This window comes from Condylostylus longicornis, unplaced genomic scaffold (assembly GCF_029603195.1).
Source record: "Condylostylus longicornis isolate FDR11 unplaced genomic scaffold, ASM2960319v2 ptg000038l, whole genome shotgun sequence".
NCBI classification, from domain to species: Eukaryota; Metazoa; Arthropoda; class Insecta; order Diptera; family Dolichopodidae; genus Condylostylus; species Condylostylus longicornis.
Genome location: NW_026578007.1, coordinates 14,448,667 through 14,468,245, shown reverse-complemented (window position 1 = coordinate 14,468,245; position 19,579 = coordinate 14,448,667). Strand labels below are relative to the sequence as shown.

At 25.0% G+C, this 19,579-nt stretch overlaps 1 protein-coding gene across 1 annotated transcript in view; it reads left to right on the top strand.

The window, feature by feature from the left end:
- Nucleotides 1-18,610, top strand: part of LOC129608948 (putative uncharacterized protein DDB_G0277255) — a 98,103-nt gene extending 79,493 nt beyond the window's left edge. The window contains exon 7 of the mRNA XM_055520754.1: nt 18,361-18,610. Coding sequence (XP_055376729.1) covers nt 18,361-18,364 — 4 coding nt within the window. The 3' untranslated portion in view covers nt 18,365-18,610. The remainder of the gene's footprint in view (nt 1-18,360) is intronic.
- The last annotated feature ends 969 nt before the right edge of the window (nt 18,611-19,579 follow it).

Here is a 19,579-nt window from a genome sequence, read left to right as displayed (position 1 = left end):
TTATTACAAATGCTATATGAGGCATTATAAAGCATAAAATTTAAATAAATATCAAAATAATATTATTACGTAGCCGTTGGCATTTTCAACTCCTTATAACTGGCTAGATGTTATTTCATTTAATAAATAATTTATTATTCTGGCCGCATTATATGCATAACATGCATTTGAATATAAGTTGACATCCCTATATACATACATAATGTTAATTGTATTCCCGGTACTTGTTTACAATTTTGTTTCATTACCATATTTTTTAATTTTAAAACTTTCTCCAAATATTTTTTGAAAAAGCTCTTTAAATTCCACAGTTTTTAAAAATGCATGCGATAATAATTTTAATTTCATACAATTATTGAATTTAATTGAAGCGTTAATAATATAAAAAACATCAAAACGGAATTAAAATTAATTTTTTGGAAAATTTTTGTAAATTACATTAAAATCTACTTATTTATAAATATTTACATGCTTCATAATATTTTGAAATACTTACATTAAAATTTATGTATTTTTGATTACGATATTAAAATAATAATAACAACAAGTTTGTATTTGTGTGTAATTCTCTTGTCACTTCATTAATCATTATTAGTCTCTGTCTATGTATGTAGAATATACTCAATTCGATTATAAAATTACAAAAACTAATGAGGAAAAGATGCTTTTGTGTGATTATTTGAGTAAACATAGAGAAAATATTTAATATAGAGTTGAATGGGGAATGCCATTTTTTCAATTCTATTGAGAATTTTCTTCTTCTTTTTTTTCCATTTAGCTCCCATCAACACCAAATTTTCAATCAATTTTTGCTATTTCTTATGAATTTTATATAAGTGTTAAGAAAATTGCTTTAATATCTAATGAATTCTCATACACAAACATTTCAAATGCTCATTAAAAAACTTATTTTCTTATATATCTTCTATATAAAATACAATCTATGTAATATTTAAGCTTCTTTTATAGATAAAATCTAAAAAAAAGAGAGGGTTCGATAACCTAAAAAGAGGAAAAACAACATTATTCGTAAACAATTTTATTTTCCCTTTTAGGTTTCCATTGAAAAAGGAATCAAACGATTGAATTTAATTTTTTTATTTTTTCATACACAACATTCATAGAAACAAAATATTATCCTTTATTTTCAAGTTTTCCTGTCGATTTCCTTCTCTATTTTTCGATTATGTACATATATTTTTAAAAATTTGTTAACACTTACATACAAAATATAAAGCATGTTGGTATTTTGTATTACATACAATATATAATGGTGGTATTTTGTATTACATACAAAATACCACCATTTTTATTTCTTTGAAATGTGTGCAATGAAATATGAAATTTTCATTTTAATTTCTCAACTTTCAATGTCACATTTTGACAGCAGAGAGAATTTAACCGGCTGAACTGAATTGGAAAAATGTAAATGCCATCATCACCTTATGATTTTTGCGGGGAACTTATTTCCTTGTATATTCAAGTTTAATGTTATTTTATGCGTATCAATGCCTTCTACCCTTAATATACAATAAATTCAAAAAAAAAGTTTGTATAAATATAAATTGATATTGTATGAATACTTAGGCATAAGGGCACAGCAGGAAAGGAAATCAATATTGTTCAAAAATTTGGAAATTACATATACGAATTACATTGAGATTGTCGGCAATTATTCAGTAATATAAGATATTTTAAACTCCGAAATTGTACATTAGAGAGAGATTTGTTTATGTAAAACCAATATGTCTTCCACTTGTAGGTTGAGGTGATAACTGTTGATTTTTACTCATTCGTCATAAAATTTAATGATTCGAATAAATTTAGTATCAACTCTAGATTTTTTTGGGATTTGGACTTCTGGGTGACCACAGTCCTTCTGCAGCTTATAATCGTGTCATAGACCCTATAATTCTCTTACCTTATAAAATTCAGAAATTTTCGAAAAAATTTCGCGCAGTTTCGTGCTTCAGAAAACATATATTTGTTGTTTATATAAATCTCAATATTATAACACAGCCATAGTACAATTAGACCTCTATAAATTTTCTATTGAAGTAGCTTTTTATTACAGTCTTATATACCTGAAATTCTATCAAATGTACAGTTTAAAAATTGAATTTACAAAACCGTCTATAATTACAAAATTTGTACAAGATCACTCATTTCTCCTATGATAGCAAGAGTGTACATATAATTCTAAAACAAACGCAATTCTATTTACACTATAAAAGCATTAATTAAAGCATACAAATTAAAACTATAGGAGTCAAATACAAAAATACAAAAATTCGAATTAATATTTTGTTGATTTAGCTTTACTCATATACTTTTGTAATAACCCAATTAAAGGATATACTTAATTATATTCCAGATTATAATTTATATAATGACTAATGATTTTTTATTAGATTATTATTTCATTGTTAAAATATTGAAAGTTCAATATTATATCGTAAGTCAAATTATCAAAAATTTTAAATTTAGAATTTTTTATTTGCATATCTTGTATATGAATTATACGTCAATATAAAGTAAAGGGCTATTAAACTCTTAATTCTAATTAACTTCAAAGTACGATCAATTTTATATTTCTTCACCAAATTTCAAATATTTAGTGAGTTAATTAAAGAGTTACATAATAATAGAATAATTTGGATTCCATTAACAGCATAAGGTGAGCTAAATTAATTACTTTAATTTGTGTAATGCAATTTTAAATTCAGCTATTGGTATATATCCTATAGATTTAATTTCATTCATGTTGTTAGTATACAAGGACTGTAAATTTTGCAAATATGTTACGTATACGCTCAAAGTATAAAATTTCCTCTCTGATATATTAAAAAATGTGCGGCTAAAATTCATTATATTTAATTTAATTCTGTAACTTTCTAAAGAATTTAGGAAATTATAAAATAAATTAGAAAACTATTATAATCAATAATATTTTATATAGTTATAGCGCATTCGAAATTAATTCATGCTTACCGGAAAGCAATTATGAGAACGTAACATGAAAGTAATTATACATTGGCAACAATGTTCTTTAGAAGAAACCCATCCCTCTTCCCTCACTTCTTCTTCTTAATTTATTTTAAACATAATAATTATAACATTAACGTTCTGTAAGGGTACAAAAACTATTTGAAATAACACGCTATTTTATTCTTAATTTATTGTTATTAAAGTGTGTAAATAATAAAAATAACCTTGCCATTTACAGCTTTGAACGCATAAAATTTTACAATTTAAAAAACGAAAAGCTATAGTGTTGTTATTGTCGTAAAAAAATTTACTTGTATATAATCGATATAGAATTTATTTTTATTATTTTTTTAAATTTTTTGGCTACAATAAATCAAATATTTTGCATGTTCTTAAAAAAAATTTTTGTACAATTAAACAAAATTTATTATTATGACTTTTTTCTAAATAGAAGTGATTATACTTATGGTGTCGCAGAATAAATAGGGAGCCATTTTGTTCATAAATTAAACAGTTTTTTACTTTAGACATTTTAATTGCACGTGTATATAAACGTTAAACTATATAATTTAGTCAAATTTATAGTTGGAAATTAATTTGAAATCATTATTGAATATTCACTTTTCTATTTCTCTATGCTGGTTTTTAAGCGTTATTCCTCAGACACATAAAAATGCCTTAAATACAGATTTTTCTGAGCCACTAAATTAACATAATAATTTTACGATACAACAATTTAACGACTTAAATATAATGACGTACTAAAATATGTATTTAAATGAAAAAATGCTAAGTAAACCGTTCTCCATATATAAGAGTACGAGATAGAGAAGTCTGGCTGCACAAAGAATTGTAATGAGTACATTGTTGTAAAACTATTACGAGATTTATGAAAAAGCAAAACTAATACGATACGGTGAAATACAAATCTACGATATTAGACTAATTTTTCTCAAATATATGCTATTATCGTAAAATTTTACCCGTTTTTCACAGTGTATTCATATTACCGACTTATAAATTAAGTATATCAAAAAAAATACCGCACTCCGAATTGCGTTTTGAAGCAGTTTTTTTTCAGTATAACCTAAAATTATGTACCAAAATACACTGAGAAAAAAAAATTGCTTAAACTGAACGATTGATGATATTGGACTAGAAGTTATAAAATTGCAATCACTATTATTGCAATTCTTCTAATTCTCTCTGTTCAATTTACTTATTAAAAGTTTCAAATGAAAATATGTAGAACAGACAATATACGATATTGTCTTAAATAAATGAGCAAACAGAATTAATTTCTCTACTATTTTTTTAATTCTTTAGAAAAATTTCATTAAAATGAAGAGAAAAGGAGTCCTTCCAAAAACACAATTGTAAATATAATTATAATAAGTTGACCTTTTTTTTCCCCCTTCAATAGCGAGTTTCTTTCTATTTTTATAATATTAAAATGAGTTTATTGTATAATCTCGTATATTTTTTTTTTATTTCTTGGTGATAATGATAACAATGATATTATGGTATAAAAGATCAATTTATATCCTTTTTTTTTTGTATTGTTTTATTATGTGTTAGTCTTTTCATATTTAAGAGTATATATCCGAGAATAAAATAAAAATATTTTTATTCAGAAAAATTTTCATAATAATAATTTTAGGTTCAATGTTTTAGGGGGCTGGTATGTAGCTGTTCATACTTATAAGTTGAAACATGTAAAAATTTTTTATGTACACATAACTGGAACTCAACATTTATTTTTAATATATTTATAAAACAGGAAAAAGGAAATAGTCATCAATTATAATAATGAAGAAAATAAAAGCAAAAAATAGGAAAAATAAGTTTTCCTTTTCCTTTTATATGTTAAATGAGTTGTTGTTTTCTTGGGTCTATGTACATGGGTCCTTTTGATATTAAGGATAATCATTATAAGTCCTTTGAGTATTAATATGATTAAGTTTATTAATTACTCATTTTTATCTTTTATAAAATATTTGGATACTATTTTGTTAACAAAAAAAACTACTTATTATAAATGAATATGTTTTTTGAAAGGATAATTTTGGAAATTATTAAAAAAAAACAGAACTACTTTTTTTTCTATATTAAATTATTTTTGAAAAGGAAAACTTTTTCCTAATTATAAATATAAACTTTTATGAGTTTGCTCTGGTAAAAAGTTTCATTTATGTCTTTTTCATATACACTGTAAAAAAAAAACTTTGCAATTACTGCCAAATAATAGTAAAAAGCTTGTTCAATATTCAAATAGTTGTAAGGTTTTGAATGTTGTTTTTGAATTATATTGACAAAATTATAAATTTGATCATTAAAATGGCAAATATATGCAAAAAATATCTAAAAAATGGGTTAAAAATTTGATATTTTTGTGATTTCTTCCGTAAATACTTATTGAAAAAAATAAATTTTCCGGCAAAAATTCAGAGGTATTTAAAAATATTTAGAAATTGGAGTTTAAGAAAATATTATTTGATTTTTTTTTAAATGGTGATTATTTAATAACCGCTGAAGAACAAGACACAAAATTCCAATGAGAACAAGAAACAAAATCATCGTTTTGCATTCCCACTTCAATATTTTAAAAGTTTTACTAAAAAAATTAAAAATTAAACATTTATCGCTTTTTCTGAGTGTACTATAATAGAGATTTAAATTATAATATACGATTTTAGCGAGGATTTTTCTCTTAATTATACAAAGTTTTCTTTTTTAAATATTTTATTGCTGATGTCCAAAATCACGTTTTAGAACAAACCAACTTCTCAAAATAATTAAGTTAAAAATTAACAAAAAATTTTTTCAGTGTAGGTTTATAAAAAGAAAACCTTGTAATACATACTTTTACTAGTTTATTTTTTATATTTTATTAGTTATACAAGGATCGTTTTAATATGCGTAAACATGAATTTTTTCACAAAAAAAAAAGGGAGGTCCTCATACTAAAAGTAAATTCCAACCTTGTATTTTTATATTAAAATCAAGTTCTTAAGTGTGTATATTAAAAATATCATGTTAAAATTTAAGTATATGTAAATATTGTGTTGTTAAGAGTAATTGTATATTCTATTAGCTTTGACACAATTTTTTTTTAAATTTTAGACAAATTAAAACATATACGTGACATGTACCGCATAATATCCTTTGGTTAATTTTTTAAATACACTTATGCATTTTAATTAATTTTGCCATTTGTTTGTTCGTAAACTTAAATTTTTTTTTTACTTTTCAAAGACCCATCTGCTATAATTCTCTAGAATAATAGAGAATCACTCAAATTCTTCAAATATATTTTGAATGATTCTAAGGTCGATCTTAATCACTATGAAAAATAGCTCCTACACATTCATGCTGATGAAATTCTTTATAGGAACTAGCATTTTTTATAACAATTAAATTAAAGATCCTGTAAGTTTCTAAAAAACTTTAGTTTTTTTTCAGCAATTCCAAATACAATTTTTATTTAGCTAAAAACCCTTTTTGCTAATTTATTAATACACAAATTTCAAAGATATAACGTACTTTGGTTTCATATCATAACCCTCCCCCCCAATACATGTGTAACCCTTACTAGATAAAAAAAAAATTTGATTTATAACAGCAGCCACGTCATATTTTTTTGTTCTCTCTATATTTCTTAAAATGAAATTGACCAATAAATGTCTGACTAAAGAAGCCTCGACATTTATAAATATTTTCATCCTAATTTATAATAAACATATGTAAGAAAGTCGGCCAATCCTTCAATCTTTTTGTATACACTTGGTTCTCTTTTTATGCGGTTTTTTTTTATGCGATTTTAGAGTTATGCGGTTTTTTTTATGGCAAGAAAAAAAAAAATTTTATTCGAATTTAATTCTTTTTGGTGATTCACTTTTTCTGAAAATGAATAAAAATACTCCACTGGACGAAAAATTACTTCGGGAAGGACTTCAACTTTCCGGTAAATTGGAAAATTTTTTTACTTAAAATGATAATGATGTAGAACTCGCCTTAAAATTCCAACGTGATCTGAAATTTTGTATGTCTGGCTACAGAGAACTCTACAAAGAACTAGTACCATCACAGAGTTTGATTACTGACTATCTTGTCAAAGAAAAAAAAATCACTGAAGTTCCTGAAGAAGCATTACCATGTAGATCTGATGACGTAATTTTATCTTCAAGTGATGAAAGTGAGCTTGCACCAATCCACAAACGGGTTCGCACATTATCGGACAGCGAATAATGATGAAAACATTCTTAATATGATTTTAAATGAAGTTTTGTTTTTGTTTTTTGTTACATATTAAGTTTTGTTTTTGTTTTTAACATACATATGTGCCATTTATTAAAATATGATGGAAAAAAAATTAAATCTTATTATTTATAAATCTTTTTTTATGCGATTTCTGGTGCATTTTAAAACATTATTTGGGTTTTATGCGATTTTTTGAATAAATGGAACGTATCCATCATTTTGCATATAAATGTATGTCTTTTTTTGTGCGATTTTTTTTTATGCGGATTTCCCTGGAACGCATCTACCGCATAAAAAAAGAACCAAGTGTATTTGTTCTTTTTTTTTTATTACTCACTTAAAAAATTCATAACTCATCAATAAATGCTTAAATAATACATTAAAACACATAAGGTATATAGTTTGGTCTAGGGGGCTGGGGAAACAAACCCAAAAGAGCAGAAAAAAAAAATCAAATCCAAAATGTAAATCACGTATCCTTTATTTTTAATAAAATATCCTTTATTCTTAAAAAAAATATGATAATGCTCTCTTTGTCTCTCTCTCTCTCTCGCTCTGTCTATCTATTATTTATTTATAATTTTGCACAAGTCTACATGATTAATTTTCATTTTGAATGAAATACCAAAAAAAAAACAAGATTATTATTTCGTTATGTTACGGTACGGTATTAGCATATTATTAGTTAAAGTTCTCACACTCTGAACTCAATGTTGTAAGTAATAAAATTATAAATTTTTTTTTATTGAGAAATACATCCAAAATATTATAGTGGTTTCAAATTTTCAATAGATTTACCAACTATTCGGAAGAAACGAAACAAAAAAATAAATCTAAATAATTTGATTTATGAGAATTTTTACACGTATTCACGTATTCACATAAAACTATATGAATTTAGAAAGTATATGCTTAAAAATTCTTAGAATTTTCATTCACATTACGCAAACTACAAGGTACCTTTGTATATATACTCGTATACTAGGTAGGTACATGAACCAACACATATTTTAGTTCATGTTAATGACAGAGAAATAATTTGAATATTTTTTGTATAAAATTTTTCTTATTGTAAGTATTTAGTTTTGTGAACAATAACTGAAGTGTAAAAATTAAGAAAACAGTAGTAAGAGAAGTTATTTATAGAAATTTTGGAAAATACCGAATTTTTTCGTTACAAGTAAATATTTTTGACGTTATTTACCTGTTTATTCTGCATATAGTCAAAATGTTTTGTACCTACAGGTATATAGTCAAGTTATTTTTAGCGATTTTTAAAGTTAATTGAATTATTGAATGGCATGTAAACCTTATAGCCACATTAAAGGCGTTTCACATTTACTTTCTAGCCATAGTCAGGGTGTACTATGGAAAATTGGAATTTTCATTAAGGAAGATTTAGAACAGTTTCATATTTTTATATACAAATTTTTTTTTAAATTTGAGCTTCGAAAATGCTTACCTCTATATTTTTTAGTCTCATTTTTAAACCTATACCTGATTATTTGTTATATCCAGGCAATACTCTATATTTAGGCAATACAAAATGCTTTATAACAATAGAAAGTAAGCGTTTCTTAAACCATTAAGTATTTTGGTTGGAATGTAATTTTAAGTCAACTAAGTTATGTGCATCGATTTGTCTGTTGGCCCCAAAAATTATGAGCTAGTCTTAAATGCTAATTAATGAACAAGTTTCCTGTCTCATCAGGAAAATCATTAGGAATGAATTTGAAAAAACTGTAAAATTTTAAAGCTTAAATGCATGCTGTTCCAAATATTATTCCCAGTATCGTATCCCAAGCCGACTGTCGAAAGTTCTCAAATGAAATCCGTTCAATCAGTTTGACAAAGGAAGTCATGAAACAAATTCCGTCATAAGCGTTTTATCATATTGAAGGTAGCAAAGAAAAACTCATTGCTACGCCTTACTCGGCAATTCATGTGCTCAAATTATAACACTTTCTCTTATAAAATTAAAGAAATTCAACAATTCCTATTTACAGATTCGAAAGTTTTTGCTTCATTCTGTTCATTGGATTTGAATATAAGTATTCCACAAAACACAGTTGATACCATTGAAGTGATTAACTAAAAATCAATATATGAGAAATCTCTTTTAACGAAATTAATTCATAAATAGAAAAAAAACTAAAAATATCTTTACTTAACAAAAAAAGAAATTTTTTTTTGGTATCTTAAGCATTAAGAAATATTTTATATAGCATATGGGCTATAAAACTATAAATATGAGAAATGTGCATATTAAATATAAAAATACAAAATATATATGAGTAGACTTACAGCATTCCTTATTTAGAGATCCTTAAGAAAAAATTGTTAACATCTGCTACACTGCCAAAAAAAAAAAAAAATCCACAATAACAAAATCAAAAATCTTTTCTATTTTTTTTTGTTGTAATTTATTTTTTCATATATTGTTGTCTTAATGAATCCATCATATAAGTATGTGATGGATTCATTCGAATTAAATGAAATATGTCAGATGAATATAAACAGCACGCACTATACAAAAAATAAAATCTTATGTTTATAAATATGTTCGACATCACCATCACACACACAATCCTCATACGCGCTCACATTTTATGTACATACGTGTGTGTTTACCGTATTTAATCGTAAAAAAAAAATTATTAAAGTTTAATATAGTATGAAAAACATTTTTAAATACATTTTTTATGTTCACCTGGTATATTTTATTTTTTTTTAAGGATTATTTTTAAGTATGTATATTATAAAGTGCCCATGACAGACAATTATATTCCATAATATGAAATACGAAAATTTATTTATGTTTGCTCGTATATGAGGGGTTGCAAAAAGATAATAGTTAAAAGGAAGTAGGTATAAAGATGAAATTTTTATTTAAAAGTAACACATTTTAATTAGATTCGTATACGATAAGTGCCTTAAGTATTGTGAATCACTCAGTTAAGCAAAAAAAGCGGAAATTTATTTAAAAAAAAAAAGGTGAAAATTTCTTAAGTGTTCCATTAAAACGCGTGCATACTTACGTAACTATTAAATAAAGCGAAATCAGAGTACGCATATTTTTAAAATCGAACTAGACCAGGTGCATTTTCTCATTTTTTGAATATTAGTGAACAAATTGTTAAAAGAAGGTTTTAGATCAAACACTATGTTTGGTTCGATTAAAATTTGATAAAATGTTTGATTAGGGGGAAAAATGTATGTTTGATTAGATGAAAATAATATTCAATCAAACCACATCATACAAAATGCATGAACAATGTTTGAAGTCTTAATCTTACCTTGCATTTCAAATGAATTATAAATAAATATACAAAAAGACTTAGGCTGCAAATTTTCTATTTTGCTGTGCTAAAAATAATTGCAGTCCAATTATATAGAGTTAGGTATTGAGAAAGCATGAAAGACAACACTCTGAGCAAAATACATTAATTGTAAGAAGAGTCGTCTTATATTAAGATCTTTGCCGTTTAATAATTTCTAGCAACGAATCATAAAATTTTTAATTTTTTTCCAGTTCAGGGGTAGAACTACTGTTATGTATATCTTAAAATAAATTCAAATGATAAGTTCACTGCGAAGAAAAGTAACGAAACCAAATAAACAAAAATTTTTGAAAATAATTTTGGCCCTTTATGATTTAATTAATTTTAGACAATTTGCTTTAAGTGATCAATATTTTCAGATGCATTTTACGACTTGACTAGAAGAAATGAAGCGTTTTTAAGTAATTTTTTTTAAATTTTAAATTAAATATTAATATTCTGTTAATGCATTTACCTTACCGTCCGTGATACGAAAAATTTTAAAAATTTTTAAATGTTTTTTTTGGCGTAACTATACTAGCGGCTTTGTCGTTTGATTTGAATGAATTTTTGAAATCAAATCAAGCAAGACCATAATTAGGTAACCAAAATTGTGACACCAGTAATGCTTGCATAAAATTTCCCTTTTCTAGTCTGGTTTCATTCTTAATCCCTTTTACTTACTATTAAAATACTATGTACACAATTTATAACCTTAAAATCGAGTATAAAATACGATAATAAATAACAATAAATTTCGAATAAAATCCAATTATAAAAAATCGAATATTCTTCCCGTCCAAAATAAATTTATCATTGTACTTTTTCTTTTTTTACAAAATTTTTCCATTCTTCCATTTTTGGAACACAATATTGAGAACTATTTTCAGAGACTTGAAAAAAAAAATACGATCAACTTTTTTAATCGATTGATTTTGAGAAAAGAAAGCCAAAAAAAAAGAAACTCAAATTAAAACAAAAAGAATGAAATGATGACAAAAGATTTATTGCAAGAATAAAATAAAAAGAAAAAAGCAAAAAAAAAATCTGAAACTAACAGAAAAAATTTGTACGTTTTTATCCTTAAAAATTTAATATTCCTTTAGTGAAATCCTTTTCTTCCTTCCTTTTTATTCTTGTGAACTTTTTTTTCCAATTTTGGTCTTTCCAAAAATTATTTTTATACCTTCCTTTGTTCTTGTTCTTAAATTTGAAATTTTTATATATGTATGTACGTGTTTAAAACAATCGTTTTCCAAAAACAAAAAAAAAATTTAAAAAGGAACTCATTTAACTTTGATTTGATTTCATAAATAATGGCAAACTCTAACAAAATTTACCAATATAACAGAAATATGACAAGCGAAAATTTTGTGTACAGGTTTCTGATATTCGCATTTAAATTACAAAAAGATAATATTTTACATTTACATTTGTAAATCGCTGAATTCAAATCATGGAATACTTAATTATAACCAAAGCGAATGAGTTCGAAATTCAAACAAAAGGTATGCAAAGCAGCACATTTTTAAGTAAAACCACTTTATTTTAAACCTTCTGCTTTTTCTTTTGTAATCACTCCCTTATATTATTCTCTCACACTGTCATATTCTCTGTCATATTCCTTTCTGATACTGTTTTATGCTCTCTTACTCAGTGTTAATTTATCGCGCGTAAAACAATTAAGCGACGCAATATTGCATACCATTAGAATGAAAACAGAATCAAAAGCCGTAGAAAGTTGAAATTAGGGAGTTAATTGAATAAAAATCGAAATTTCTTTAATTTGAATTCAGAAGTAGGAGGAAGGTAAAATAAAATAATTTTTTCTGACAAAATCGAAACGAATTATTTATGAAGCCCATTTTAATAATCTAAATTATCTAAGATTTCAGAACCCTACCGTCGGCAAAATTTTGTTGATTATAGGCAAATACGTACTGTGCGAGTACGGGGATGGCCCACTCGAGTTTCTTATACATTTCCTCCTTACAAGAAAAAGTAGCATTTTATCATTGATTGAGTTCTTAAAAATTTTTTGAAAAATTTTAATAGTCGCAATCGAATATCAATAATCGGGCCAAACTTTACTCAAAAGTGCACATAAGCAAAAACAATAAAACACATAAGTAAATTTTTTTCCTAATTTTACACAAAATGTACTTTAAAAAATAAAATAATCACGACCCCATGAGAATAATGCCTAAAGGAAATCCTTAATAATTTCTCTATAATAAAAAAAATTAATTTTTATTATCAAAAAAAAAATTTTTTTTTTTTGGCCCTGATAAAACGTAATGGTAACAACAAAACTACAATTTTAAAGAATTTGAAATGGTCAAATTATAAAAAAAGAGAAAAATGAAAATTTCGTGTTTTGAAACTAAATTTGTTGAACCTTGTAAATCGTTCACAATATGAAAGTCTGTATAGTAGACACACTCATATAATCAGTATAACATGTTTAAGGATTCTAACACTTTATGTGTACCTATAGGAATAAAAAATTTTGTTCTCTATTTTAAGGACATTATATTATTAGTATTTCAGTTTTTGTCCTTACTCAATATAGATACAGAAATATATATACTATATATACATATATAATAATTTCATATTTTTAAAGTGTAAGTAATAGAAAATTTAAATATTTATGAAAAACACAAGTATAACAAAACGCAAAGTATAGTAAAAATAAATTTTAAAAAGTAAAAACTTTTCAGTCAATATAACCCGATTGAATTATACCCTGCACCTTTCGTTGTTGTATAGCAGTTACTCGAACCTGTGAAACCGTTCTATAGAAACTTCATGGATATGTCTGACCAATAACTGGACACAACTGCCAAGTTTCATGAATCTGACTTTATTATTTTCCTAATATAAAAAATTTGCTTTTGGAGTTGTGTGGCAGCCACCCGAACCGGTATAGCTATCCCGTTGAAATTTTTAGAGCATATTTAGAATATAATTTTTTATTTATACCTTTATACTTACTTTTAAAATACTTAAAATAAATTCTTTGAGTTGTATGGCAGCTACCTGAACCCGTAGTCCGAATTAGTCCAATTACAATAGGGTTCGTCCTTGGCACAAAAGAAATAACTTGTGAAAGTTTGGTGTCGATTGCATTATTCGTTTTTGAGTTATCGTGCGATCGGACGGAAGGACGGACATATCTTAATCAACGCAGAATTTTTATGCTGAGCAAGAATATATATATATATATGTCCATACCGCAGATGACTCCTTCAAGTAGTTACAAACTCCATACCAAAGTAAATATACCCTTCACGAAGTGCACGGTATAATAATATACCTAAAAAGAACGACCTACAATGAAGACCACCGGAACTCTCATTGTATTTGAATGGTAGCAATAACTTAAGGGGAAGATAAGTAAACCTATATTAGCTTGTGTATTTAATAGAAATTGCTTCTATACGGTAAATAAACGGTAATACGGTAGACATTAAAAATTTGACATTATAATTATTATAATTATAGATAAATAATTAATTAAATAACATTGTGAATATGAAACCAGAAATTCATAATGAAATTTTTCATTACCTTATTGCTTATTACGATAAACATACATGAGACATTAATTCCGACGAACAATTTTAAAAATTAGATCAATTTACGAGTATATAGACATTTTCTTATGAATATTTTTAGAAAATTTTTTGATATATGGCAGATCCATATCCAAAATATATCAGAGTAAGATTATTTTAAGACAATAGCGTTTTGAAAGAAGGTCTACCATTATCACTACTTTATATTCTTAGAAGTTAAGAACATCTGCAGCTTTACGAAAGACTAAAATTAGAAATACCTTAATATAATTAATATATAAAACACTCTAAATTGTATACTAAATTTATAGAGAAAGCTGCAATATTACGATACCCAAAAAAAAAATTAAACTTTTTGATTATAAATAATGTTTATGAGATATTTGTTTTGGGGTTATCAAACCATATTTAATAACGCAGCTATTGGACGCTGGAATCATAGTTTAAATTTCAAAAAATAAGAAGAAAAAAGTCAAGAGTGAGCGGTTTTAAGCTGTGAACATTGTCTCCATGCAAGAATTTTACCTAGCCATGCGAGAATCTACTGCCATAGACCCTCATTAATTATGATTTGTATTACATACTTGTATTACTCGGTTAAAGTACACAAGCCAGTAGATTCTAATTATGTTGATCACATTAAATTTTTAAATATATGGTTTTTTCCACAATAATGTTCACAATAGGTCAATGCCGAAATTAATGCCTTAGTCCTTATAAAATATTTCTGAGTGGCAAATTCGCCACTATCCCTATAATTAAAATTTATTTGAAATATTCATATTTGAAATTTAGTAATTTTACTGTTTTCGTGTTAGATCTCTCTAAATTAAATTATATATTTTCAACGTCCTAAATATATAAGTATATATATATATAACTGACCATCATCATATTAAGTTCATAAGGATTTATTTTTGTACATAATATGCGTGCCAAATGTAAATGAAAATAAAATTTCATATTTACTTATATTTTTATTTTTTCTCCCTATTGTATTTATAGCCTATCAATTATTCAGTAACCAAAATTAGAATTAAGTATATATATAAATAAATTTATTATTGTACAAGGATGTGTAATTTAATTCATCCATATTGTTATTTCTTCCTGTACTTATTCTATATTTTTATTTTACTCGGAATTCCACCTATATAAGACCTACCAAAAAAAAAAAAATTTTTTTTTTCTTTAAAACATAATCAGAAACGGATATGAGAAAAAGAAAAACAAAATATTAATTTAGATTACGAATTTTGAGCAATAATAAAGGAGGTTATGTTTTACATACACATAGGGGTGAGAAGGAGCATTTTTATTATGTACAATGTACATACGAGTACCTACATAGTTTGTATTTTTATATATGAATTTCATTCTTCAGCATGTAATTCAGCAGTAGACTATCTTCTCCTAATATATTTATGAATTCAAATCCCTATATGTATTTAGTTTACCTTTACTTCCATATTTTTATATATGTATGTAGATACAAACATGGTTATTGTACAATTTACATGCATATGATCATATTATGTAATATGCACCATAAATGTAGATATTCAAGTATTTCCAACATTTGTTGCTGTTTGTTTGTATGGAAGTTAAGGCTTACCCAATATTTTCAATTTCCGGTTCTCTTAATACGACGCACATAATTTAAGCCCCTATATATAAATTATAAGTACATATAGTTCTAAATGGATTTAACAAATATTCAAAGTGAATTGTAAATCAATTAATGCCTTCATAACATTTAAAAGACAAAGAATATGAAATGTTGTCCGAATTTTGAAATTTTGTGTATTATGTGACAATTAAGAAAAATCTTCTATAAATCGTGAATTAAGATTTAAAGTCATATTTTATAAGAGATGCTTTTATCATACTTTAATTTGGAACACTTACAGATTTAGATGTATTAGATTATAGGCCCTGTATTGCAATTAGACGTATCAGAAGTGATGATGCTAAAAATATTTTTCCGCGACCTGTCCTTCGAATAAATACGCAAATATCTTGTGAGATTAATACCTTATAGAACCCCTATGTCAAAAAAATTATTACCTACCCAAAAGATTACTGTTTTATCTGTTTAATACTCCGGTTCGAACAAATTTTTACTTTATTGAAAATTTCAACATCTAGAATTCAAAAATTGTAATATAAATATTTCTTTTATGTACTAAGGCGACAAAATGCAGTGTTGGCTTTCTGCCACAGATATTTTTAACATATGTGAACCTTAAAGATGTCCAAATAATTTACATTACACGATATTGTATTTTTGTGACCAATGCTTTACAATTGATATTCAAAATTTTTATTTTAGACAATATTGCAAAATATTAAAATAATTAAAATATTAAGTAAAGAAAGAAAAGGACTTATCATCATATTATACGTACAATGACCTCAGTTTCTAAGACACCTACAAAATATTTTTAATAAAATTCAACTCTTCAATGAACAGATATCTTAAAGTTTCACGGAATTATATTTTAAATTTTAGAACAATCAATAAAAAAAACTGATTTTTAGAATTACATTGAACAAAATTGATTCAAAAAGTGATCACTCAATTGTTGGATGCAACCTTAAAAGCCTGTGCGCAAATTAGACACTGAGAAAAAAATTGGGTTAATATGTATGTATATCTCCTGATTCCAAGAAGTATTCTTGACATTTCCATTTAAGATTCCTACTTTCCTTATAATAAATGTGAGAAATATCAAACTTTAAATATAAAATTTATAGGAAATTAAATTTTATGTGAAAAAAAGTTTATTTTGTTGCATGTAATTTTAAAAAATTCTGTTTTTAGTAAATATTTTTTGAAAATATTTTCCAAGGATTTTGAATTTATTTGTATAATCGAAAGTAAATGACTTTTAATATTTATTAAATTGATATATGTATATATTGTATATATACATAAACATACGAACGATAAACCGACAAACATATAAAATATGTAATTGTAATTTATATAAGAGATAAAATTGTATATTTCCTTCCTAAATTGACAATACTTTCCAAAAAAAAAACACAGAGAGAAGAAAATTGCAAAATTAATGAAGTGAAAATTAAAAAATGTCCTTTATAAAGGAAAAATAATAATAAAAATAGATTATTTTCCTAATTCGGACAAAGTAAACATGTTTTTCTAGGAATTTATTTTTTTTAAAAAAATATTGACCCAAAATTAAATTCTAACATTATTTGAATATTGTTTAGTATAAGACTTGGATAAAATTCTATTTTATATCAAAGGGAATTTAACGAAAAAATTAAAATTGATAAGTGTGTAAATAATTTAAAATGTTTGTCCAGAAAATTCTATAATTTTTCCTCCTGAAATGATAGAGTAATCCAATTGAAAAGCTCGTTTATGCACAACTCTGCTTCTTTATTTCTTAGAACTGAGGTTGAAAAATTTGGAATTCTACATCCGATCCGGAAAACACCTTGAAAATTCTGTGAAAAATAATGCTATAAACATTTGTTTCCCCAATTTTCTAATCTAAAAATACGTTTTTGGCTCCTTTTATTAGGAAATTTCATAAATCAGATGAATCAAATTCGCAATGCAAATGTAATTATTGGGACGGTAATTGGGTATACTTCAATCTTCAATTCATGTTAAAGTTAAATTAAATTAAAAATATTTTTCACAATTGCCCTAGAGATCACGTTCTGTACACTATGTTGCCGCTTATATTCGTCGTCCCTAAAATTTTCGAATTGCAAATTTTATTCAATCATTTTATGTAATTTTTGGCAAATTAGTATGAACCCAAATAATGTTGAACATAAATTTTTTTACATATTGTGTGCGTAGAGCCAACATTTTCCAACGCACATTGTTACCGGTGATTCAAACAAATAACGCAAATAGTTATTGTTAATGATTTATCAAAATTAATTTTATAAATTAAACCTTAACATATACAGTAGTGAACTCTTATTTCTTTTGGTTTGGTTTTTGGAAAAGATTTCCCACTAATTGGTTTTTGGGTTTAATTAAAATTGAATTTAGTACTCAATTAAATTTTAAGAAAATTTCATTGTAGTGAGTTTCATAATATTTTTTCTTTAATTTTTTATTAAAAATGTTAAAATATTTATAGAAAATTTTAACCTTTACATAAAATTTTATTACAATAAATTAAAATTAATTTTTTATATTTTTATTTTCTTTTTCATTTCAGGTAAGTCTTTTTAAACACTTTTAATTGTAATTAATGTGATATTTTTTGGATGAAAAAATTACAGCATAAAAATAATAACCATTAAGCAAACCCAATTTTTCAAAAGATCCAGATAAAAATCAAAATGAATCTAAAGTTTTTAGTTAACTAAGGTAAAATAATTTAAATTTTAACTCAAATTTTAACAATTTCAAAATAAAAATTTAAAAAATTTTATTTATGATCAAAAAATATTGTTAGTTATAAAACATGGAAAGCAAGGGTTACAGGAACGATTGAAAGAGATGGGAAGGTAAAGGGAATAAAGTAAACTGAAAGAGGAATAATGAGAAAAGAAAGAGAAAAGAGCATAAAAGTAAAGGAAATATAAGAGAATTTAAGGAAGATTTTATCCGTAAATTCAAGCATCCGAAGATCTACTAAGTTTCTGCTTCTAGTTATCCCCCTAAATAGTGTGAAATTCTTAGTATGGTATATAATGTATAATCAATTAAAAATAACATAAAATGAATATGTGACCTGCTACAGTACAAAATAATCTCAATAAAAACTAAAAAAAAATTTGGATTTTCTAATAAAAAAAAATAACGCCAGTATAGGGTTAATTAATTTTTCCAAAACAATTTGAATAACATTGTAAATTTCAAAAACAAAAGTTCTATTTAAAAAATATACGGAAAAAAATTACTTTTTAATTTATTTTCCAATCTTCCATATAAAATTCTTCTCTTCAAGTTCATTAAATATGCCAAATGTCTTCCACAATTTTACTTAAAATCACATTAGATGAAAAACAAAACCAATTTTATAAATAAAGTTCATGGTCAAACTTGTAAAATATTTTTAAAATTCAAAGAATATTTCCAATCCCTTACACTTCTAAATTCTATATAAATTTATCTACGTAATTTGAAATCAATCAAGTATAAATTTGGAAATTAAATGATTTTATTGTTCTAAGTTGTTTTTATGCGGAATATGTCCCTTCAAAACACAAAAAAATTTGTGAGGTATTCAAAAAAAAAAAAATTTCAAATAAATTTTTATTTAATATTCTTGTTTTGACATTTAAACTGTAAAAACAAAGCTATGAAAAATGATATTGAATTTGTGGAGGTTGGATGATAGGAGATAGGGAAAATTAAGAAAACAATGTTTTTGTCACACTAATTAATTTGGCAACACAATTTCTTTCAACGCAAAATCTCTTCCAAATCAG